At 44.4% G+C, this 23,582-nt stretch overlaps 14 protein-coding genes and 1 non-coding gene across 15 annotated transcripts; 9 read left to right on the top strand and 6 right to left on the bottom strand. All coding sequences in view use genetic code 12, as the record gives it.

Annotated features, from left to right (window-relative positions):
- Positions 1–473: 473 nt before the first annotated feature.
- Positions 474–3,946, top strand: RPS30 (40S ribosomal protein eS30; the record flags this gene model as incomplete). The annotated part of the gene is made up of 3 exons (XM_025484563.1): positions 474–794; positions 2,503–2,799; positions 3,764–3,946. 3 exons carry the CDS (start codon positions 474–476, stop codon positions 3,944–3,946), a joined length of 801 nt encoding a protein of 266 aa, XP_025342778.1.
- Positions 3,947–4,081: 135 nt separating this feature from the next.
- CXQ85_000830 (S-adenosylmethionine-dependent methyltransferase) lies at positions 4,082–4,870 on the bottom strand (the record flags this gene model as incomplete). The annotated part of the gene is made up of 1 exon (XM_025484562.1): positions 4,082–4,870. The coding sequence occupies one exon, from the start codon at positions 4,868–4,870 to the stop codon at positions 4,082–4,084; it is 789 nt and encodes a 262-aa protein (XP_025342777.1).
- A 481-nt stretch (positions 4,871–5,351) lies between these two features.
- CXQ85_000829 (uncharacterized protein) lies at positions 5,352–6,668 on the top strand (the record flags this gene model as incomplete). The annotated part of the gene is made up of 1 exon (XM_025484561.1): positions 5,352–6,668. The coding sequence occupies one exon, from the start codon at positions 5,352–5,354 to the stop codon at positions 6,666–6,668; it is 1,317 nt and encodes a 438-aa protein (XP_025342776.1).
- A 74-nt stretch (positions 6,669–6,742) lies between these two features.
- Positions 6,743–8,560, top strand: CXQ85_000828 (uncharacterized protein; the record flags this gene model as incomplete). The annotated part of the gene is made up of 1 exon (XM_025484560.1): positions 6,743–8,560. One exon carries the CDS (start codon positions 6,743–6,745, stop codon positions 8,558–8,560), a length of 1,818 nt encoding a protein of 605 aa, XP_025342775.1.
- Positions 8,561–8,624: 64 nt separating this feature from the next.
- CXQ85_000827 (GTPase) lies at positions 8,625–9,782 on the bottom strand (the record flags this gene model as incomplete). Its single annotated transcript, XM_025484559.1, has 1 exon — positions 8,625–9,782. The coding sequence occupies one exon, from the start codon at positions 9,780–9,782 to the stop codon at positions 8,625–8,627; it is 1,158 nt and encodes a 385-aa protein (XP_025342774.1).
- A 202-nt stretch (positions 9,783–9,984) lies between these two features.
- Positions 9,985–10,793, bottom strand: CXQ85_000826 (uncharacterized protein; the record flags this gene model as incomplete). Its single annotated transcript, XM_025484558.1, has 2 exons — positions 9,985–10,591; positions 10,639–10,793. The coding sequence occupies 2 exons, from the start codon at positions 10,791–10,793 to the stop codon at positions 9,985–9,987; spliced, it is 762 nt and encodes a 253-aa protein (XP_025342773.1).
- Positions 10,794–11,365: 572 nt separating this feature from the next.
- CXQ85_000825 lies at positions 11,366–11,437 on the top strand. Its single transcript has one exon. It is a non-coding gene; the product is annotated as a tRNA-Met (tRNA).
- A 246-nt stretch (positions 11,438–11,683) lies between these two features.
- On the top strand, positions 11,684–12,169 carry CXQ85_000824 (uncharacterized protein; the record flags this gene model as incomplete). The annotated part of the gene is made up of 1 exon (XM_025484557.1): positions 11,684–12,169. The coding sequence occupies one exon, from the start codon at positions 11,684–11,686 to the stop codon at positions 12,167–12,169; it is 486 nt and encodes a 161-aa protein (XP_025342772.1).
- A 788-nt stretch (positions 12,170–12,957) lies between these two features.
- PEX1 (AAA family ATPase peroxin 1) lies at positions 12,958–16,143 on the top strand (the record flags this gene model as incomplete). The annotated part of the gene is made up of 1 exon (XM_025484556.1): positions 12,958–16,143. One exon carries the CDS (start codon positions 12,958–12,960, stop codon positions 16,141–16,143), a length of 3,186 nt encoding a protein of 1,061 aa, XP_025342771.1.
- Positions 16,144–16,183: 40 nt separating this feature from the next.
- Positions 16,184–17,332, bottom strand: CXQ85_000822 (ERMES complex subunit; the record flags this gene model as incomplete). Its single annotated transcript, XM_025484555.1, has 1 exon — positions 16,184–17,332. The coding sequence occupies one exon, from the start codon at positions 17,330–17,332 to the stop codon at positions 16,184–16,186; it is 1,149 nt and encodes a 382-aa protein (XP_025342770.1).
- Positions 17,333–17,994: 662 nt separating this feature from the next.
- On the top strand, positions 17,995–18,651 carry PSF1 (DNA replication protein; the record flags this gene model as incomplete). The annotated part of the gene is made up of 1 exon (XM_025484554.1): positions 17,995–18,651. One exon carries the CDS (start codon positions 17,995–17,997, stop codon positions 18,649–18,651), a length of 657 nt encoding a protein of 218 aa, XP_025342769.1.
- A 20-nt stretch (positions 18,652–18,671) lies between these two features.
- MED11 (Med11p) lies at positions 18,672–19,265 on the bottom strand (the record flags this gene model as incomplete). The annotated part of the gene is made up of 1 exon (XM_025484553.1): positions 18,672–19,265. One exon carries the CDS (start codon positions 19,263–19,265, stop codon positions 18,672–18,674), a length of 594 nt encoding a protein of 197 aa, XP_025342768.1.
- A 63-nt stretch (positions 19,266–19,328) lies between these two features.
- Positions 19,329–20,570, top strand: CXQ85_000819 (dihydrofolate synthase; the record flags this gene model as incomplete). Its single annotated transcript, XM_025484552.1, has 1 exon — positions 19,329–20,570. The coding sequence occupies one exon, from the start codon at positions 19,329–19,331 to the stop codon at positions 20,568–20,570; it is 1,242 nt and encodes a 413-aa protein (XP_025342767.1).
- A 56-nt stretch (positions 20,571–20,626) lies between these two features.
- CXQ85_000818 (uncharacterized protein) lies at positions 20,627–22,330 on the top strand (the record flags this gene model as incomplete). Its single annotated transcript, XM_025484551.1, has 1 exon — positions 20,627–22,330. One exon carries the CDS (start codon positions 20,627–20,629, stop codon positions 22,328–22,330), a length of 1,704 nt encoding a protein of 567 aa, XP_025342766.1.
- A 73-nt stretch (positions 22,331–22,403) lies between these two features.
- ASC1 (40S ribosomal protein RACK1) lies at positions 22,404–23,530 on the bottom strand (the record flags this gene model as incomplete). The annotated part of the gene is made up of 2 exons (XM_025484550.1): positions 22,404–22,829; positions 23,006–23,530. 2 exons carry the CDS (start codon positions 23,528–23,530, stop codon positions 22,404–22,406), a joined length of 951 nt encoding a protein of 316 aa, XP_025342765.1.
- Positions 23,531–23,582: the final 52 nt, after the last annotated feature.

Below are 23,582 nucleotides of genomic sequence, written 5' to 3'. Positions count from 1 at the left end.
CAAATAGGGTTTACAAAAACCCGTTTCAGATATCACAGCTTCCACAAAACCAAAGGCACCCCCCCGGGGTCTGTCGGTTTCCTATCTTATCTCAGGCGACTCCTGTGTCGCACACCCCCCTTCAGTCTCATTCTTTTTTTTTAAGGGCTCGAGCAGGTTGTTCCGATGCGCAGCTCCTTCTTTGCAGGGTTGCATGAACTTTCCAAGTTTTGCCGTGGTTTACTATGGGCTACAAGCCCGCGTATTAGCAGATGTACGCTGTTACCTCGGCAAACGTCAGTGGGATCATGGTGCATTGAGCTGCTGCAAACCAGGAAGGTGCAGATTAGAAAAGGAAAGAAAAAAAAAAAAATTGCATGGCACATCTGGATCATAAATAACAGGAGGGTCCCATTTCACTTGGAGCGTTTGGACTTTTTGCATCTTCCCTATCATCTTCATACTTTTCCATTTTTAACAAAATCCACTCCGTCATGGTATTCCTTCGTTTCATCTGGCTTATGGCCTTCATCGCTGGTGCTCTTGCCGCCACCACCACTTCCACATCATCCTCGTCGTCGTCGTCATCATCTTCCACCAAACCTACGATGATCTGGGTCACTGGCACAAACCCCCAAGGCCAGTTGACCACTACAGAGAGTCCATTTTCCCAGTCAATGTTTGTTGAAAATACAGACACCACGCCAGTGCCATCAGGAAGCATGGGCATGGGATCTATTTCTGGCGAAGTGGGTAAGGTTCAGTCGTATTCTAGAGTCACCATCTCAGCAGGAGGCTCATTTGCGCATGGATCAGTCCCAGCCCCCTTCCGGTCCAGCATGCCGTGGATGACTGTGGCCGCGGTGGTTACATTCGTGCTCGGCGTAGCCTTAATTTAGGGAAGCTACAACACTCCTCATGTCATTTTCATGGGCAGAGCCCGAGGTTCTGCTCCTCATCTTAGCATACATACGTTTTCGGTTATAATCATTACTTTCTCGCAGGGTTCATTCATTTTCATTCGATGTGTAGCGGCCCGAGAAGCCAGAGAAGGGCGTGGCCTCGGCTACCCGCCTAAGCCTGGTGCTTAGGATTCGCAAGGCGCCGAGTCGCCCATACACTTATAGAAAAATAGACAAGATAAAGAAATACAGTTGTATAATGTAGACAAGCCCCTGGCTTGCTCCTGGCTTGGCCGATGTTGCTATGGATTTCTTGACTTCACCTGTGTTATTCTTGGAACCCCCTCCAGGACATACCACATGAAGGTAAGCGGTACCATCCAGCACTGAACAAACAACCAAAGAGCCAAATAGAAGACCTATTTTAATTGAGTCCAAGTAAAACAATCCCATTTGATTCTATCTCAAATATATAATTTACTACTTATCATACCTTCCAGGTATCAAGCCTTCCAGGAAAGCCTTCCAGGCGAGCCTTCGGCTGCCCTCCAGGCTTGCGCACTGTGGCTCAATCCCACTCAAAGTCAAATATCACGAGAAGCTTTGTTGCGAGAGAAAAGTTCCACTTCCTACTACTATTTCGCACAAGCAGTAAAAATGACAGAAACTCAGCCGTTGCTCAACGCAGGCTCGCACAAAGACAACACCCAGGCCTGGTCGCTGATCTTGATTGCGAACGAGGGCGCCGTCGCCCGAGACCATGTACGTATTGAGAAAGGAGAGGAGAGGAGAGACAAGGAGACATTGGGAAGGAGGGACTGGGACGCCCAGGCAGTAGATAAATGGAGAACCAGTGGCAGAGCAGGGGAAGTGGCAGTGGCTGGCAATGACAGGAATGATTGAGGAAAGCCAGTGGAGGCACCAGACCAGGACTTTGAGTTGGTACTTTTGGGCATCAGGGCGGCTGGATCTCTCAATTGATTACTGGTTGTCTTGGGACAATCAGTGAAGAATGGGGTGATCAGGAAGTGGATGCCTGGAATGGGTGGGATACGGCGCCACGGGGAGGTACTTGGGAAGGACATTCCGAGTGGGATTGGCCTGTGGGAATGTACCACTTGGGGCCATGGGACTGAACAATAGGCAGTGTGGGTGAAGTCGGTCCTCTGGGAGGTGCAAGGATGGGTGGATGAAGATGTGAAGAGCTGGGGACAAAGACATGGATTTCTGGGTTTGGGTGGTTCTATGGTACGCTCATGATGTGTCTTTGGGACCCCAGATCTGGCCCTTACCCTGCCTGCCTATGTCCTTATCAGTGATTTCGCAGCCATTATTCCCTAGCCCTAGCCTGCTACGCCAGTATCTTCGAAGGATACTATGAAGACTAAGTGGAACCAATAACGTGCTGTAAGCACCAATTGGCATTTCACTTGGGTTTGAATCACCGTTTTGTGTCACTGACGGTTCAGCCGTACCATGCAGCGTTCAATGTTCCCATCTGCTTTACCATTACCTACCATCTGGTATCCACCAATTGAGGCTCCACCAGACCCATAAACTTCTTTTTCATCCACACCATCCCTCGTCTTCTAAGTTCATAAAAACACTTACTAACATACAGATGGCGAACGAGAGAACCTTCCTCGCATGGCTTCGAACATCGCTATCGCTCACTACCATTGGTATTGGCATAGTGCAACTCTTTAAACTTCAGCTTAAAGGCGAGTACGACGAGTTGGCTAAGTTCGGTAAACCCATTGGTGCTGGTTTCTTTATCCTAGGCATTTCGTGCCTCTTGTTTGGCTGCTATCGTTTCTTTAACGTGCAAGCTTTACTCTTGAACCAGAAGTACCCTATCTCGTATTTCTCGGTGCTGCTGTTGGTTGCAGCTGTCTTTGTCTTGGTCTTTGCTACCCTGGTAGTCGTTTTTACTCAATAAGCCTTTTGAAGCATTGATTTGTGAGTTACTGAGAGTGAAGATCGGGAAAGCGCAGGGCGCTGTCTTCCTCTCAACTAATATTGACCACAGACCACGGTAGGCGATGCTGTTCAAAAACCAAGACTTACGAGATACCCCTTAGGCTTGTTAAACTACACCATAATTGAATATACAACGCATGGCAATGTGTGTTGCAGCCGTGAGCTCATGTTTGATGCATAAGTAGTCTCCCAAAGGAGTTTTCGCAGCCATTACGTGATGCACTTGTTGCCATGAAACACAGCATCATACAATGAAATGACCGATGGTAGGTGCATGTTTACGGTGTTTGCATATCTGTTTTGCTTTTCTTGCTTAGGAAAATCTATAAATGATTAAATTGGTTCTAGAGTTTGAAGGTGGTGCTTTATGGGCCCACCCTGTTACTATCCCATCACATTAACTACCCCTTGAAACTTGCCTAACAACTAAAAGCGACATCTAAAGCCTCCTCCAATTAATTGTAGCCCCTTTGGCAAGTTCTCCACCGCCTGCTGCCTCTATTGGGGTATCTTTGTTGGAGGTGTCGGTAGGGCGCGAGCCCTAAGTGCACACACGTGCATCGCATCATCGTTTTGCCTGCGCACGATCCTTTGCCTCCGCACCCTTCCTTCAATATGGAAGAAAAAAAATTACAGTTGATCTTTCATCTACCGTATAAACTTATAATCAAACAAAATGGTATGTCTAAACATAACCAAAGATATCGTGAATCGTCAAGAAGACAAGCCCAAATGCTGAACTTGCTAAAACCAGGTTGTCCGACCTGATCCCTTTCCTTCAACTCCACCATGAATTTTCCACCCATCACCAACAAGGTGACCCATCGACTTATTCAAGTTTTGCTGTCTTTTTCACAGATTCACCAGTCTCCATCCACACGTCAGTTATACTAACATATCAGGGTAAAGTCCACGGTTCCTTGGCTCGTGCCGGTAAGGTTAAGTCTCAGACTCCAAAGGTTGACAAGCAGGAAAAGCCAAAGCAGCCTAAGGGAAGAGCTTACATGAGATTGTTGTACACCAAGAGATTTGTTAACGTCACCTTGGTCAACGGTAAGAGAAAGGCTAACTCCAACTCTGCCTAAGTTTCCCTTTTGCACGCTTTTCTATTTACGATTGCCGCTAAGGCTATGTATATCTAATACAGATTCAACTTGAAAACGTTTTGCGTTGCTTAATGTACTACTCTGTGATTGAATGTGCTGCTATATGTTATCTATTTACCACTGTGGGTGGATCTTGAAGCAGTACACTCTGGAACGTATCTCAGCTGTAGCATCGTCCTCCTCGAACATTGGGCTCCAGTTCTCACAAGCAATTTTCTCTGCCTTGAAGTCGAACTGCTCACATGTCGTGAAGAACTCTAAGTCTTTGTCTAGTAGGTGTGGTCTGTGAGGACTGAAGACGACCAACCCTGTGCCTGTAGCTTTAAGAGAGTCTCTGCAAGCTTTAAGAAGCTTCAAGTGCTCTGTGTGGTTGAAAATAAGATCAGACAAGATGATCAAGTCGAACTTATCCTCTTCTTTGATTTCCTTGGGCGCTTCGTCCTCGTCTTCCACTTCATCGTAGCAGAGAGCATTGACGTCCTTGCCCCAAATGTATCCCTTGACCTTAACGATAGTATCCTTAGGGATTCCCTCACAGTGGTCGATGTTGTATTGGATATGGCTCATCAAATCTGGATCTGGGTAGTCAGTACTGATAACTTTACTGGCTCCATTGACTCCACAGACCAACGAAGGTAAGGCAGCAGCAGCTCCCAACTCCAACACTTTCTTACCCTTGATCAACTCATCTGCATTAGCATCAAGGTAGTTGGCGGTGTATTTACCAGCGTTCCAAAGCAAATGGCCCCACAATGGCGATTTACCTACAAGCTTGAGCTTAATCTTGCTTGGGTCTGTTTTACCAGACACTCTTTCATATTCGACGAAATGGGATTCAGGAGGTGGTGGTCTGAAGTCAGATGGTTCTTCAAAAAGAGCAGTATCAATTTCTGTGTCCGACATTGCGTGAAGCGCTGCTTTCGAGGAATAGTTGAGTATGTCTTAGGTCGTTCAATGTTAGCGATGCTAGCGATGCTAGCGATGGCCCACACCAGTACCCCAGAAACAAACCACTCTTGAAGATCCAAACAAAAAGGGATACTCTACCTAAGAGGCTCATCTTATTAAGAGGATTTTCTACATCTTATTTTAATTATTGGGTCTTGTAAGCGTAGTTTCTGAAGCTTCTCTGCCCAAGTGGTACTCCCATGACTTTTCGCAGCCATAGTGAAACTTTCAAATACAGCATTGTGAACTTTCAACAAAACAAGAAAAAACTGTCTAAACTATCTGCTTGAATAGCTTAAAGCGAATTTAGAAGAAATAAATCTAAAATTATTCCTTTCCCTTGGATTTGGTGGATTTCTGGCTTTGATCTGGTGGAGAGGTACGGGTGTCAACATGTATATATGGAGATGCTCTTCACCAGTATAGTTTCACCTACATGTCTAAATATACGTGGGAAAGGATCCCCACGGCCTTGGAACATGCTGTTCACATATACCAGACTACATGTCAACGGCAAATACCATACCCCGATACATTGGTCCATAACTTCGTGAAAAAGTCATCTGACAGTTATAGGTACTTCCATAGGAACAAGCTACTAGGGCCTGAAGAGAGCAGTATAAACGCAGAGGACTTCAACCCAATGGTTGCTAAAGTTCTAGCGCCACTAATCAAAGACCCCATCCGTCTACAAGGTATCGAGGCGCTTTCAGTGGAAGAGATAATGGCCCAGGCTGGCTTTGAAATGCGTCCCCTGGAACCTCTTATCAGCCAGAAACCCAAAAGCGTAAGGAATACCTCAAACTTCCTAGCTAACATACTATCATCATTTGCATCTACCTGTTCTCCTTTACAGGCTCTACCTCCCAATAAAGGCGCCATGAACTCGTTCTTTTGGTACAGAAAGCTACTAGCATCCACTCCGATCATTATATTCCTCAGACAAAAGCAACGTCTATTCGCTGAAACCACAATCCTGCAACAAAATCTACCCTATGAAAAGCTTCGAAAAGACTTGGATTCGTTAACGCACCAGTATAGGAATTCTTCATTATCAAATCAAAAGATAAGAAACTACTACTTTACAAATTTGGCAACACCGGACCTATTCCGTCTTGCATCTCTTTCACAGGATATAAAATCAGCAAAGTGGAACGATAAAAACTTCTGGCTCAACTTGCAAAAGTCAGATCCTCTTAGTGATGAACTCATGGATACCCAGAAACCGCATATTATCGGCTACGACAAAACCAAGCCCGAATTGGCCTTAAATGATAAGAGCATTCCACGATCTTACCCTCTTCCTGAACTACAGAAAAAGATTTTGCGCCAAGAAGAGACCCCAGAACTTCGAAGTCTATTCCCTTACGACGTTCATTACTCTGATCTATACATTCTCACGATCGAGGAACCTATCCTTCAAGAAGACCACGAAAAGCTCCTTGACGTTTTAGAACAGAATCAAGATATGGAGATCATTGCAGCTCGCTTGATGTTATACTTCCCGGATATCACTAACAGCTTACTCGATGCTTCACGTAAGTCTTCTGTACGTAAGGGAATTCGCAGCCAAAATATGAACTATGATGAATTGCTTAAGATGGCCCAAGAAACGCGTCATGAAGAAGCGCAAAAGGACAACAAGAACTTCATGAGTAATTTCTTTGAAAGACTAGGCCGTCTTGGTCTCGTTTACGTTGAAGACGGCTCTGCAAAGAACACGATCAACATTATGAAGCATCCCCATAGTTAGTGTTTCCTGCACTCTGATGCGTCCTCTTCAAGGGTCTATGTGAACCCTTTCTTGGCTACTCACCGTCACTCATAATGGCTCTTAAAACTATGAGCGTACGTGGCTGGAAGCCTATCCAGCTTATTATCATTGTTGGCGCAGTGGTGCTTTTCTACTTATGGCGCTTTCAGCGAGCTGATGATACATACTCCAGAGAGAAGCTATATAGTAGCTCTATACTTGCGGACGAGGACCTGGGCTATGTTGATGCTGAAGACTCAGTTGTTCAGAATGGAAACAGTGAAATCGCGTCTAGTGGCAAATGGGTAGACGATATTACCCCAGAGTTCCTCTCAGAATTGGACCAGAAGACCGACAAATGTATCAACTACGTTGACTACTCCAAGAAGGCTCATGCGCCTTATTCGAAGGGAAAGTTTAGATATCCCTTCATGCGTCCACCGTTGAAGTGTCGTACGTTTGCTTCTGAAGCCGTTGAAAAGTTAATTACTGATTTGAAGTCCAAAATCAAGAATCCAGACCTTGCAAGATTGGTGGAAAATTGTTTGCCAAATACGTTGGACACAACGATTTTGTGGCACAAAGATGGCTTGGCGAGCTCTGGTAAGCTTTCGAAGTATCCAGAACTGTTCGTGGTGACTGGTGATATCCACGCGGAATGGTTGAGAGACTCGGCCCGTCAATTGTCTGTCTATCAGCCTTTGGTCAAGTATGATGAAAAACTTAAACAATTGATCAAGGGCGCTATCCACACTCAAGAGCAGTACATAATGAACTCCCCATACTGCAATGCGTTCCATCCACCACCAGGTTCTGGTGTGGAAAAGGGTAACACTGCTAAAGATGCTGTTTATCCTAAGCCTGACTGGAATCAAGTTTTTGAATGCAAGTACGAAATCGACTCATTGGCATCATTCCTTACATTAACCAATGAGTACATTGATAATACTGGGGATACTTCCGTCTTTACTAAGAGTTGGATTAAAGCATATGAAAAGATCCTTATCGTGTTGAAGAGAGAGTCCCAGCCATCATTCGACCCTGGTAATGGCGACGTTTTGCCATTTTACTACTCATTCAAGAGGGACACAAACATCGGATCCGAGACCTTGCCGCTCGATGGAGTTGGTAATCCAGTTAACTTCAATACTGGCCTTATTCGTTCGGCTTTTAGACCTTCAGACGACAGTACTATCTTACAATTCTTTGTTCCTGGTAACGCTCACATGCTCACTGAATTGAAGAGAACACGCAAGCACTTGTTTGAGAACGACGTGAAACTTAATGTGGACTTAACTATTCACAAGGAGCACACAGATACGTTTATCGAAGGCATTGAGCGTGGTCTCAAAGAGAATGCTGTTGTTGATCATCCTAAATGGGGTAAGGTCTATGCGTTCGAGACTGACGGTTATGGAAGCAACGTATTTATGGATGATGCCAACATCCCATCCTTGCTTGCCTTGCCTGATTTAGGTTACCTTGATGTGAACGATGAAACGTATCAAAGAACTAGAAAGATGATTCTTTCCAAGTCAGGCAATCCATACTATCTTACTGGACGCCATTTCGAAGGTATTGGTGGCCCACATATTGGTATCGAGAACGCTTGGCCAATGTCTCTTTTGATGAGAATTAGGACAACTGATGATGACAATGAGATTATTAAAAGCTTGAAATATGTCATGGGTACAACAGCTGGTTTGGGCTTGATGCATGAAAGTGTCAAGGTTAACTCGATGAAGGGTTTGTCTTATACAAGACCTTGGTTCGCCTGGTGTAATTCCGAGTTTGGCAAGACCATCTTGCATTTGGCTAAGCACAAGCCTCACTTGATTTTCAAAGAAGAGTTCGCCTCCACTCCTTACAGCCTTGAAAGTGTCTTTGCGTAAACGTGATACATCTTCATTCTTCATGAGCATTGAAATGACTAAAATACATAATAGAAACAACCATCTACTGCCTTATGTAGTTGGCAATACTTTCCGCCGTCTTCGAGGATGCATCCTTGGCTGTATCCTCGAAAGCCGCTTGGTAGCGAGCCTGTAAGTCAGCATCAGTGTTCTCGTTGACTTCTGCGTTTCTGTCTTCTGGGAAGGTATATTGTCTCTCGGCCTCGTCCTCAGAATCTCTGTCCACTTCACCATTGTTGTCATCCTCCTCTTCTTCATAGTCTGAAAGAACTTCCGAATCCTTAGGTTGGCCATCCTTTTTGATATCCATATCTTTCATGAGCTTGTTTAATGACTCGGTCTTTCTGTTCTTCTCCTTCTCTTCTTTTTCCTTCAAGATTCTATCCCTCTCAGCTTCGTAGAATTCGTGGTATTCGTCAACCTTTCTGTCAACAGCTTCCATGAAATCATCGAAGCCTTCGCCGGTGTATGCACTGCACGACAGGACATCCAATTGAGAATAAAACTCCTCCAACATGAGAGACATAGAATTGACCAAGCTACCCATGTACCCAGAAGATGTGCCATCATCACCATTCAATTCCTTATCTTTCATCATGGACATTTGGAAAGCCTCAAAGTCTTGCATCCATTCGACAGCGAAATCTGCCTTTTGCACATCAGTCTTGTTGAAGACCACAATCATTGGCAACTTGGTCTTGTAAAGAATGGAACAAGCATACAACATGTTGGACATGAATGTAGTTGGAGATGTATTTCTAGGAGTATCCACAATGTAAGCAATCACAGTTGGGAATGTAGATGCAAAAGATTCCGTGATGATAGCACCAGAAGCGGACCACACGAAACACTCGATCTGGCCAGGCGTATCGACAATGACATTCTTAATCTTCTCGCCCTTGGAATCCACGAGCTTAATGACCTGATCAACCTTGGTGGAAAACAAGTTAAGAGATGTGACAATAGCACCGTTTGGACCCAATCCATACTCTTGCATAACCTTCTTGTAATTGACAGAGTCACGGATATCGATGTTTGGGCTATATGGAGTTTTAAGAACGGCTGGATCTAGGTTAAGAACATATGGTGGGTTCTTCTTTTCATGGAGGTGAGCATTTAGTCTCTGCATGAACGTGGTCTTACCAGACCCGGCCATACCGATGCAAATAATAGTGGCAGGCTTCTTTTCTGTGTTCAGCATGTCTTTGGTGGATGATTAGTAAGTGGATAAGAGATTGCGATGGGATGTATTTCGATGAAGTGTAGATGCGAGCTTCAAAGTGCACCCGTACCCCCATACTTAACCTTTGCAACCGGACCGATAATCAAATCACCAAGAAAATAAAAACTAAAAGTGGTTGAAATCTCTTGTAGCTCCCTCATCCTGTCAATTTTATGATCTTCTAATACTTGTTCAAAATTCTTGCGGCAATGCCGTCGTAGATGGACTCGTGCTGCAAAAGCTGAATATTTTCACTTTCGGCCTGGAACACTTGTTCTGGTTTAGGACCGCCAGGGGCACCTAAATTAGGCATTGACGATTGTTGTTGCTGCTGGTTTACCAAAGCTTGTGCTGACTCAGGATCGTTCATGAGCAAAGAGTAGACTGGTCTGAGACCGAGCAAATTGACAAAGTACCAAGAGATGGCAGACACGTATCTGACACTCAAGTCTGGGGTGTTAACACCACTTTGCAACATACTCTTGAATCCTTCTGTAAGTGGGAATGGAAGCTTCATAACCACGGACCCGGCAAAGAAGAAGTTCACCCACGCCATAATCAATGTCTGAGGAATGAAGTTCATCATGTTTCCCTTGGCCATATTCATCAAAGCGTCATTGAAGGAGCCATCAGCTAATGGATTTCTAACATCCTCTTCACCTTCTTTCTTGGCCAAAAAGTCATCACTCTTGAGCTTCTCCAAGTAGTATGCTTTCCTGGTCTTGAACTCCTCTGCAGTCAAAACCTTATAGTTATGCCTAAATGCAGCTGTACGCTTAAGAAATGATCTGTTGTTAGTACTTAATAATTCATGATTTCCTCTTCTGTAACATACTTCTCTCTGGCGTTCTTCACTGGCTCAACCTTTGGACGTGGCGTAAGAAGGTAGGTGATGTTCGCTCTTAGCAAGCCTACGAGCACCATTGTTGCAGTAATAGGAAGCAACATCCAGTACTTAAGCTGTGGGTCAAGTAGAAGGTCATCTATCATTGTATTAGTGTTTCTTGGTCAAGCTGTGGTTGATGTAGTTATAGTATTAGACTGATTCTGAGGACTCAACGTAAAGAAGGATTATGCAGGTCTGACAGATTGGGTGCAAAATATGAAACCAATCCACCAACTATCCAGTTGGTTTATTAATAAAATGTGGGTAGGAATGTGAGGGAAAGACTTCTCGTAATGTAGAGAATGTCCTTTGCAGGTAATTTGATGATTTTTGGGTCGACTTATCTGGACTATGAGCTACATGGAAGTTAGTTGTAGAGTGACATAACACTCACTGTTGATCGAAATTGACAGCTTTAACTTCTTTGGCTCTTCTTTTATAGCTTGGGAGGTTCTATGGGGAAACTTTGGCAGATTTTGATGAAATGTACATATTCTAGATAGTCTAAACTTAAATCGTCCTTAACTCTGTCAATTTTTTGAAATGACCATTCAAATTTCTCATGTGTATTTTGAACATTGGATTCTACATCCTTAAATAACCATATTTAGCATTTATTTTTGGCTGACCATTTTGCATTAGTAGTTTAACCAGCATTTCTTATTTCCAACTAGCAAGCGCAGTGGCGCAGTGGAAGCGCGCAGGGCTCATAACCCTGATGTCCCAGGATCGAAACCTGGCTGCGCTAGTTTTTTTTTTCCATACTAGTACGTGTTGAAACACGTCCACCCGAACCACCTATCCTTGTCTCTATACTTTTTAAACATCCCCTAATTCCCCTAAACCATTCAAACCTTCCATAACTATAGTTAACGGTTGTTGGCGGCTGTTTAGTGTTTTGTTATCACGTGCTTTCCCTACTACTTCTCTTACAGCTATTCTGTTGAGCGCATTACACCTACAATCCCTCCCTTCGCTAACAAACATCCACAAAATGGGCTGGTTCGGTGGCTCACCCTCAAAAGTGTCTTCAGTAAGTGAAGTTCCCGAAAAGAAAGAACCAGTGTTCCTTGAAGATCTACCTCCAAAGTTCGAAGACAAGGAATCAAACCATCACGATGAGGCTACCTATCTAGCAGCCCTCAACAAAGTCAGCATCAGCGACTTCACATTATCCAATTACGTTACAATGCCATGCTTCAGAGAAGCTATGCTTACTGGTTTTTCTGCCATGGGTGTTTTGGGTGTGGTGACGCTTTTAGTCCACAAGAACCCTAGCAGATCTGTGAATATCGGTATTGGAGGTTTCTTCTTAGGCTCTGTTGTTGGATTTGAGCAGTGCCGTTCTATACGAAGAAGGTCTTTCCAGAACGTGGAGAAAGCCAAGCAAGCTAACCAGGCCAGAATGCAAGGCAAGATTGACGATAGACAAGAGAACGACGATGCGTTGGAGAAGTTCAACGAGACCCAGAGAAGATGAGGCTAGGGAAAACATTAGAGATGGTTTGGAAGAATTTCAAGGGTGGCGTCACAGTTGCCATCTTTTTGTCAAACCATCTGAGTTGCATACCACCGATGTACATAGACAATTCATGACGTCAAAATGATACTCAAAGAAAAAGGCGAAGGAATGGGGTGGGTGGAGAACAAGCAACCAAGGGGAAGTGATGTTTCGCTTTCTAATGCCAGTCTCTTTCCGTTCTATTTAGTTTACCTATATGGCTCATACACATGCCTTGGGAAGTCTTCACTGGACCTTACCAGTACTAGTGTCAGAGACACCAAAAAGGAGCTCCAAAAAGAAAGGAAAAAAGAAAAATGCAAACGCAAATCTTTCCTCTTACCACCTCTCACAAACACTTTTCCATCGCCTTCACCTACCCTTAACACTTCCACCTTTTCGTCTCTTCCTCTTCCTCTTCCTCTTCACTGCATCACAGACGCATTTCGCAGCCAGAGCATGCTCCACCAACCACCACCAACCCCCACTCTTTTCCACACCCACCAAAGAAACCTAAAATAAAAAACCACCATTCACCCCTATTCCCTCTTCCCTCTCCAAAGTATCTCTTATTCATATAAATACCCCCAGGTTTCCCCCATTTTTCCCGTCTTTCGTGCCCCACTAAACGTGCCCCGCGAGACCTCATGCCTCGGTCCTGCCTCTGGCACAACCGCCGTATGTGAAGGTCGACCACTTCCCCAGTTTTCATCGAATCCAACACCTACTCCAGCTTTTTCCAACAGAACCACTACTGTCTACTCGCCATGGAAGGTTCAGCTGCGAACATCGTGTTCCGCCAGTCGTGGAATAATTTGGTGGATTTGCCTGCAAACTTGTCGTCGTTGCTTTATAATGCCAATGTCTCTCCCCAGGAAGTGGTGGTTGAGCTTGTGACTCAGGCCCAGAATAAGTGTTATGTGGGCTGGTCAGGTATGAGTGCTGGCGGCGCCAGGAACTTGGGTATCGACTCGATTTTGGCCCAGTCGTTGCGTTTGGCCGAGAAACAGCTCGTCACGGTGAATGTGAAAATTAGAAATTTCAAGGCCTCCAGTATCTTTTTGGAACCTGAACATTCTTCCGATTGGGAACTCGTGGAGCTTCATGCGGCATACATTGAGTCCAAATTGATTGAACAGTCCCGTTGTGTGGCCGTCGGTCAGGTATTGGTCGTCTACCCTACTAAGACCTCGTCTGTCAAACTCCAGGTTAAGGATATTGGCTCCCAGGAACATAGTTACGCCATTATTGATCCTTTTGCTGAAATAAGCATTGCTCCAAAACTTCGTGAGAAAAAGAGATCATCGTCCCAGTCCGTCAAATCGGGTAGATCATCCAGATCGACCGTGGATGAGGCTTCCTTGGGTCCATCGGTGTTGAAGAGAGGTATCGCTCTTCCGAATAAATTGTTTACGACGGAAAACACGGATGGCTACACGCTTCACGTCAACTTTGAAGAGGTTTTGCATGTTTTCAACCGTGCTGAGTTTGTGACGGTCTCGGTACTTCCTGGTCCCGATACTAAAATCAACGCTGCTCCAAGCGATACGCCTGACCAGAACCAGGGCCAGGACGATAAAAAGAAAGACAAGAATAGCAGTAAGGCAGTGACGGAAAATAAGACAATTGTCGCTAGAATAGTGAATTCTCCTAAATGCCCTGCAAACACTGTCGGTCTCAGTCAAAAATTAGCCAACGCTCTTAATGTGGAACATAAGGTTGGCTTCAAAGTTGCTGTCAGACAAGCACCTAAACATGTCTCCAAGCGTCCGTCTACCTTGATCGTGCATCCATACATTACCCAAACCAAAAAGACTGAGTCAATCCAGCTCAACTCGTCCACCAAGGCACAGAAAAACCAAAATTTGGCCCAAAACATCTCAAAGGTGCTCTTCGATCCTGAAGTCTCCATAACGAAATCTCCAATTACGAACCTTGTGAAGATACCGCCTATCCCTGCTATTCTCCCTCTTGGAGCTATTCTAGAATTCAAGAAGAACAGCGACACACATGCATGGATCAAGCCATATGAACTCACAGGATCCAAGAACCCACCTAAGATAGAAATCGGTGATGATGTCTTGAGAAGCGCTTCTTTCCTTGAGACAGATGAGCCAGAGACCCTTGATGAAGTCTACGGGTCGAATGATGTGATCGAAGAGATCGTTGACTATGTCACAACGTTCCCTAACTCTGGTATCATGCTTCACGGAACTTCAGGTAGCGGTAAAACTTTGCTTCTCAAGTGGATTGCACGCAAGCTTGGACAAGAACATGGCGTTCACACAAAGGTCGTCTCTTGTGAGTCGTTCATGAACGAAAATTATGACCAACTAAGCGCAAACTTCACTAAGTGGATTCAAGATTGCTCATGGAATGATCCTTCTGTTTTGATTTTAGATAATCTAGACAAGGTTTTATCCGCTGAGGTGGAACAAGGTGACTCTACCTTATCCAACCAGTTGTCTGAGTTCCTCATCTCACAAATTCAAAAAATCCATTCACAAAACAACACCAATCTTTCCTTAATCGTCTCAGGAATTTCCAAGGAGGCATTCAACAAGCTTTTGGGTATGATGCATCTTGTTGAGTCCTATTACCACTTGAGTCCTCCTCAGAAGAATGCTCGTGCTACAATTTTGGATGAGTATTTGATTAAGAAGCTTGGCTGCAAGGTCAACTTCGATCTCATGGACATTGTTTCCGAGACCGAGGGCTACCTACCTAATGACTTGAAATTGTTGAGTGATCGTATTTTCCATGAGAGCTTGTTCAATGCTGCTTCTTCTGAGCAGAAGGATCAGTACATTGTTGATAAAGCTTCATTCGAGAAAGCACTCCTGGGATTCATGCCTTCCAACTTGAGAGGAGTCAAGTTGCAGAAGTCCTCCACCAGTTGGGCAGACATCGGTGGTTTGACAGAAGCAAAGAGAGTTCTTTTAGAAACTTTGGAGTGGCCTACCAAATATGCTCCTATTTTCGCCAACTGTCCTTTGCGTTTAAGATCTGGTATCTTGCTCTATGGATATCCCGGTTGTGGTAAAACATTACTCGCAAGTGCCATTGCTGGTCAGTGTGGTCTCAATTTCATCTCCATTAAAGGTCCTGAAATCTTGAACAAGTATATCGGTGCTTCTGAGCAATCGGTCAGAGAACTTTTCGAACGTGCCCAATCGGCAAAACCATGCATTCTTTTCTTCGATGAGTTCGATTCCATTGCCCCCAAGAGAGGTCATGATTCCACTGGTGTCACTGACAGAGTGGTTAACCAGATGTTGACCCAAATGGACGGTGCGGAAGGTCTTGATGGTGTCTACGTTTTGGCTGCTACAAGTAGACCAGATTTGATCGATTCTGCTTTGTTGCGTCCTGGTCGTCTCGATAAGAGTATCATTTGCGATATGCCAAATTATGACGATAGACTTGACATTTTGAAGTGTATCAGTGCCAAAATGGACTTGAGTGACGATGTTAACTTGGAAGACATTGCCCAGAATACTGGCGGATTCAGCGGTGCTGATATGCAAGGATTGGGCTACAATGCCTATTTGAAGGCTGTGCATGAGAAGTTGGCAGCTACTGAAGCTCTCACTGTTGATACATCAAAGGATGATAAGTCTTATGACTTTTTCCAAGTCAGCTCTGAAAAGCTCAAGAGTCAAAAGATCAGACCCGCAGAAAAAGTGAAGGTCCTCCAACAAATCGAAAAGTTATTCGAGGACGAGAAGGACGAGAAGAAGGTGGACAAGAAGTCTCAAGGTAAGGAAAACTCAAAGGTAATCCTCACTCAAGAACATTTCTTGGAGAGTTTGAAGGAAACGAAGCCCTCCATTTCTGCCTCTGAGAAGACCAAGCTCCAGCGTGTTTACACGCAATTCTTGACTGGAAGGGACGGTACGATGCCTGACGGTAGCGCCAGTAACGAAGTTGGCGGCCGTACTACACTCATGTAACTATAAGTATCTAAACTTTTCTAATCATGCATTATTTAAATTATAGAGAGCGTAAGGTATCAGAATCAAGAGGTTTCTCTTCGGCTGCTCCGTTAACGTTGTCGCCCTCCTCTTCTTGTTCTTCTTCGCTGTTTTCTTCGTCATCGTCTTCGTTGAGATCGAAGCATACCCAGCTGGGCCATGCAATTTCGTCACGAATGATTCTTCTCAATTGATCTATCAAGAAACGTTCTACCTTTCCAACGTTCCGCAACACATTGTTTCCTAACTCACCGATTTCAGATTCAATCTTGACAGACTTGATGACGTCAATTCTTTCGTGGTTTGTTGGTGAGGAATAGTCGACAAAATTGCCGCCTGTGGAAGGTGTATTCGGAGATCTCTCGTTCGTGCCGCTGAGACCTCTCGATTTCATGAAATATTCTGATTGAGCATCATTGAGATCACAAAGGAAGGATACGAAGATGCTTTTTTTCATGTATGCCACTGCTGCCAACGAGTGTATGACTAGATCTGTAATGTATAGTTTAATAGGAAGGGTGATGAATTGAGCGGATGGGTAATTCACTAGCAAGTTCACAGTAACTTCCATTGTCAGATCACCCTCATAGTCGATTTCTATTATTGTTTGTAGATCACTGCTATCTCTTTTCACTGCTTTTTGGCCTGGAGTAATTGCCGGGCGTAGTGGATTCTGTGCAAAAATGTTTGTAGGTGTCTCTGACTCGTTCACCAGTGATATGTGATGGCCTAGTCCCACATTGTTCATTGAGTATGCATGGAAGTTCCTCAAGATATCACGAGGATCGTGAGGGATCAACGGTGGTGATGGTGGCATATCACGAAGCGTATCCTTCAAGCCGGTCTCATTAAGAGTGGTATGACCATCATATCCATATTCACTATCTTCGTCTTCAGAGTCGCTATCCAGATCACTCATGGTAGGAGACATCTGATTCTTCTCTTCTTCATTTTCGTCATCTTCCTCATAGAATTCGTCAAACGGATCCCCCACATGTCGTATGGTTAGCTCTGGTGCCTTCGAGCCTAGTGAGAACTCAGTGACTGTAAGGTTGTCGATGTACGACGGTAGCAGTAGCTGGTTAAGTTGTCTATCAAGGAACTCTCTTATAGACTCATTTATAGAATTGTCTTCCACGAGCTTGTCCCAGTTTATGTCGAAGGACATGGCAAGGCACTTGAAGGTTGTTGTAGATGGTAAGATCTGGGGCAATAGCGATGTACAGGTGCAGCAGAATCAAGCCACATAGAGGCAATTTCAAATTGGATATTATACTGTTGAGGTGAAGCAGAACAGTATATTGTTTAAAATGGCTTATTTGGTAGTAGGAAATTAGCTTTGACGTAAATTTGTAATTCTTTGGTGGGGTACATAGGAGTAGCTCAAGGCTGGCGCTTCTTCTTACACACGAAGGGAATATGTGCTAAACGAATCATATAGGAATCTTAGGATATTTAGGTACTTCTTTCACTTTCTGAATATTCTTGTTCCCTTCTTGTATAATTTCTTTTTTGATCTTTTTATTTTTCATATTAAGTTTCATTTTAATCCCGAAACTCTCAACCATACATAGAGTTTATAAGCGTGGTGCGATTTTGCAACCATTTCAACAAATGTAAAACAGCACTGATAATTTCATAAAATTACGAAAACAAACAAAGTTCAATAGAATATCGCTCTTCATTCAAGAACACCCTTAATTTCACCTTTTCAACCACTTTCACCTGATATCCACGCGTCCAACCGACCTTTGCTGTTTCCTTAGCATATCAGAGCGCATCCTCAGAAAGCTTCATGGCGCGTTCTTCAACTACAACACTTCCCCAAACATGTACGGCGATCTGGGCCACAAACTTCTTCTAGACGCCAAAAGAACGTCGAATCTTGCAGAAGTGCCATTGTACCAGCTAGAGTTGGTCAAGGATATTGTTCTGGAGATTTCAGACCTAAAAGGTGATGTCGACTATCTCAGTGAACAAGAACTCTTCACTGCAGACGCTTCTGAAGAAGAGAGAAGAGTTGCACAGTGCCAGATCTTCGTTCGACTGTTATTTATGAGACGGAATAAGAGAGCTCTTCTTGCACACCAGAAACTACGAGCTGATAAGATGAACGAGTTTCTGTGGCTTAACATAGATCCAGTGGCTACAGCTGATACCACAACAGCAGCGACGAAGAACGAATCGCTACTTCACTCATCAGGTACGACAAAGCTAGCTTTGGAGAACCTATCGAACCCAGAACAAGAATACTTCAGACAGTACCAGGATCTAATGCTAGACTTCAAATCGTCTTTTGCAGACATTGAGCTATCCGGAGATCTAGAGCCCCCTACAGATATATTCATTGACGTTCGTGTTCTTAAAGACGGAGGAGAAGTCCAGACTGAATACGGTGTGTTCAATCTCATTAAGGACTCTCAGTTCTATGTGCGTAAATCAGATGTTGACCGCTTGATCCAACAAGGGTACTTGGAGCAAATCTAGATAGGTAATAAACGAAGCGGCTAATCAGTCTTTTCTTCTTGTACACTGTCCATCTTTGGCTCAGATTGCTCCTTCTTTTCAGGCTCTGGCTGGGCAACTTCAGGCTCTGGCTGGGTAGCTTCAGGTTCGGTGGGTTCCACTTGGACACTTTCCAGCTCTTGAGGCTCAACTATATCCATGGCATCCTGGTCTTCGACTTTTGGATGAACTTCATCATCACTTCCAACCTTCTCAGCATTAACAAGCTGCTCCATATTTTTCACCTCCTTATCTAGTCTGTCTCTTCCCAAGGAAGTATGTTTCTGGTCCACACTAATAGGCAAGATCATGACATTCTCATCATTTTTATCGTAAACACCAATATTCTCATCCATAATCTTCACCTCCTTCCGTAGCCCAATGGCAATACTGCCTAGAAGCGAATATATCAGCTTGGTACCCGCAACAAACTTTTCCTTGGTTCGACTGAGGTCTTGCAGGTCCAGGGTACTGGGCTCAACATACGTGCTAAACACAGAGCCTATGTTATCAAGCAACTTGACAATGTTATTGTCTATTTCATTTAGCGAATCCAATCGCGTCTGGATGAACCCTTTCTTGTCTTCCAGAGCCATAGTGAAAGAGTAGGTTGTTTCTATATCAGATATCAACACTTTCGCACTACTAGTACTACTGTAATGTCAATTGAGCTTGGGCTATCTCGTGTCAGGAAGCTTCTCAAGCTTCTTCCAAAAGCAGGCAAACTTAAGTGTGTTCATGTGGCTGGCACTAATGGCAAGGGATCTACATTGGCTTACGTTTCTTCCATTTTGAACGAGGCTAACATACGCCATGGCCGTTTCACTTCTCCACATACTATGCTGGTGAACGATTGCGTTACGATTAATAGGCAGGTATTACCTATGGACTCCTTTAAGAAGGCGAAGAAAGAGGTTCAAGAGCATAATGATGATAATGGCATTGGATGCACTGAGTTTGAGATCTTGACCTGTGCGGTCTACATGATATTTGCAATGGAGCATTTGGAATTGTCCCTTATAGAAGTTGGGCTTGGGGGAAGACTAGACGCTACAAATATACTCAATGAAGATGAAGTACTTGTGAGTGCCATCACGAAAGTTGGCATTGACCATGAGTCTTTCCTTGGAGATACTATCTCGCAAATCGCCAAAGAGAAGGCAGGCATTATAAAGAAAGGGGTAGACTGTGTGGTTGACCTGACAAATAATAAGGAAGCGTTGCAGGCAATTAGAGAAAAGGCTAGCCATGAAGGAAGCCCATTGCATGAAGTGAGTTCGTCACCGTTGACAAGAAAGCTCATAGAACTCTCGCCCTTGAAGGGCAAATACCAAGAGCAGAACTTAGCAGTGGCGCTAGAAATTGTATCGCTCCTCAAAGAGAAGCATTCATTCAAGATATCAGATGAAGCTATAAAGAGAGGTATCACCAAGACTAGCTGGCCAGGCAGACTACAAACTGTTAAGGATCCCAAGACGGGCATCGAAGTACTAATTGATGGCGCCCATAACGAAAGTGCTGCCATTGAGTTAGCAGCTTTCCTCGAAAGCTACCGTGATGGAGACAAGGGTATCATATTTGTGGTTGCACTCACGAAAGGCAAGTCCGTGGAAAACCTCCTCAAGCATATCGTCAAGGCTGATAAAGATACAATTATCCCCACTGAGTTTCTGCCGCCAGAAGACATGCCCTGGGTGAAGTGCTACGATACTGAGTACTTGGCCCAGGAAGCAAAGAAGTATGCCAATTTAGGTGCAACCGATATCGCAAACCCCCAAGACCTTTTTGCACATTTACAGCTGCTCAAACAACAAGGCGATGACCGCAAAATTGTCGTTTGCGGTAGTCTTTATCTTTGTGCTGATATACTACGAGCCATTGACTACGCTCCTACCATATAGTGATCCGCGAAAAATAGCAATGCGTACCATCAGACCCACACGCTTAAACCGTAGCAATGACGGACTTGGAGCAGCTTCGAAGGGAGAATATCAAGAGAAACCAAGGGTTACTTAAAAAACTTAATCTTGACGCGTTAAACAAGTCAATTGCTGACGATGTGCGTGTGAAGAAAGAACAAGGCAGGCCCAAGAGGAAACCAAAGGCTACTCCCAAAGAACCTTCCTTACCCACTAGAAGATCCAGAAGACTAGCTGCTCCATCTGAATGGACTGAAGAGGAACAAAAGATCAATCTTGAGGAAGAACGTGCTCGTGAAAGACAAGAGAAACTCAAAACACTAAGGCTGTTGAAGCTCACAGGCGACTTCACGCTAGGCGACTTGATCCTCGATCGCCAACTGGGGCATCTCAAGCATGAAGGACGCGTTTTGGCTGATAAATTAGAAGATGAACCTGCTGTAAAGAAGGAGGAGGAAGATGGAGACGTGACGGAAGTCAAACAGGAGGATGAAGATCAGGATATGGATAATGAGAACTTAGACTTCCTTCTCAACCTTGGCGATAAGTATTCGGCAGGCGACTTCTTTGAACAGATTAAACAGAGGGAACAAGGACAGAGTCTGGATTTGAAGAAGGTGAGAGAGGACTTTGAGAAAGTCGAGCTTTATAGAAAAGTGCCTCCATCCTCGATCAAGGCTTCCTATAATCGTATCACAACGATGCACTTTCATCCTTCCGAAACGGATCGGTTGGTTTCGGCTGGTGATACTAACGGTAGTCTTGGTCTCTGGTCAGTTGATGAAACTACAGCAGATGGAGAGGCTCAGATCACCATTCTCAAACCACACGGAAGATCAATTTCGAAAATTACACACAATCCTGTCAATGCAGCAGAGCTCTTGACTAGTTCGTATGATGGATCTGTCAGGCTTTTGGATATTAAGCAGCTCAAATCGACAGAAGTGTTGAACATCGACATCTCGGACGATCTTATTGGAGTGTCAGATATCAACATTCTGCCTGCTGAACCAAACTTGTTGCAATTGACCACCTTGGAAGGACGCTATTATCTGCATGATTTAAGACAGCCTTTTAAGAAGATGAAAGCCAACGACTTTCTTCGTTTGCACGATAAAAAGATCGGTGGATTCACTGTGAATCCTAACTTGGCCTACCAGATAGCCACAGCATCCTTGGATCGTTCTTTACGCGTCTGGGATTTACGAAATGTTTCAAAATCAAATTCTTTATCGGAAATCGAGAATGCCAGAACTCCCCATTTATATGGATCTTACACCAGTCGTCTATCTGTTTCTACAGTGGACTGGAATAGTAATAACCATTTGGTCTGCAATGGTTACGATGACAGGATCAAGATCTTTGATTTCAGTGGAAACAGAAAACCATACAGCTTTGTTGAAGAATGGTCAAAGACATACAGACCAGAAGTAAGCAAGAAGGATGATGATCTCGTCCCTGATAATATCAAACCTTTCAATTCGATCGCCCATAACTGTCAAACCGGTAGATGGGTATCCATCCTCAAAGCCAAATGGCAGAAAACACCCGCTGACAAGTACCAAAAGTTTGCAATTGCAAACATGAACCGAAGCATAGACGTTTACGACGAAAGTGGAAACATGATTGCACACCTTAATGACGAAGAAATGACGGCCGTTCCAGCATCAGTCGCTTTCCACCCATCCCAAAACTGGGTTGTTGGTGGTACCTCAAGCGGCAAGCTCAATCTCTTCGCTTAAAACTACAAAGTAAACCAAAGTATAATGTTTTTAATTGACGCTAAAAATTACAAGAATCTAACCTCTAACACGCTTAAGCGGAAGAGGTCATGACCTGCCAGACTCTGATCTTGTTGTCGGTGTAACCGGCGAACAAGTTCTGACCGTCAGCAGACCAAGCCAAAGAGATGGCCTCTGGGTCCTTAGCCTTAGCAGAGACAGCGAACTCTGGCTTCAACTCGTCCAACAAGGTTCTCTCCTGCAAGTTGAAGATCTTGATACCAGAAGCGGTGGCAGCAGCCAACCAGTATCTGTTTGGAGAGAAAGCCAAAGCGTGAACCTCAGAAGCAGCGTTCAAGGTGTACAAGGTGTCGTTGGAGTTCAAGTCCCACAAGATGATGACACCGTCCTTACCAGCGGAAGCGTTCAAGGATCCGTCTGGGGAGATGGTGATGCAGGAGATGTAGCCGGTGTGGCCAATGAAGTCGGCGTTGAGCTCGTAGTTGTTCAAGTCCCAGGACTAAAAATGGTTAGTAAATTGCAAAAGTTGAAATAAAGAGAGATGTGAGGATCAGAGATCTTGGTGATAATTGAAGTCTCATTCGAGCGAACCCGTCTGAAGTAGCAAATATGGAAACATCATCTCACAAATGGTTAAAATAAAAGTCGCCCTAGAGCGATAAAATCAAAACATACCTTAACAGTCTTATCCCAAGAAGCAGAGATAACAGTGTTAGACTTGTTGTCTGGAGAGAATCTGACAGCAGAGACCCAGTCCTTGTGGGAAGACAAGGTGTGCATGCACTCACCAATGGTGTTCCAGACCTTGACGGTCTTGTCACGGGAGGCAGACACAATCTGTCTCAAGTTAGAGGCAATGGAAACAGACAAGACGTCACCGGTGTGGCCGTCGAATCTCTTGGTAGACTCACCGGTCTCCAAGTCCCACAATCTCAAGGTCTTGTCCCAAGAACCAGACAAAGCGTAGGCACCGTCAACGGAGATGGTAACATCCTGGACGATGTGAGAGTGGCCAATGAAGGACTTCTTTGGCACACCGTACTGGGCCTCGTCACCGGTCAACTTCCAAGCGATCAAGGTCTTGTCTCTGGAACCAGACAAGAGCAAGTCGGGCTTGGATTGGGTGGTGGCCAACGAAGTGACCCAGCCGTTGTGGCCCTCAAGGGTGCCTCTCAAAACCAAAACTTCCTGATCAGACATAACTAATTAATTTGTGGTTGTAGGATGGGAGAATAGGATTGAAAAAAATTGG

Source organism: Candidozyma haemuli (assembly GCF_002926055.2).
Source record: "Candidozyma haemuli strain B11899 chromosome Unknown A_2014730914, whole genome shotgun sequence".
Lineage (NCBI taxonomy): Eukaryota > Fungi > Ascomycota > Pichiomycetes > Serinales > Metschnikowiaceae > Candidozyma > Candidozyma haemuli.
This window is presented reverse-complemented; position numbering and strand designations above follow the sequence as displayed.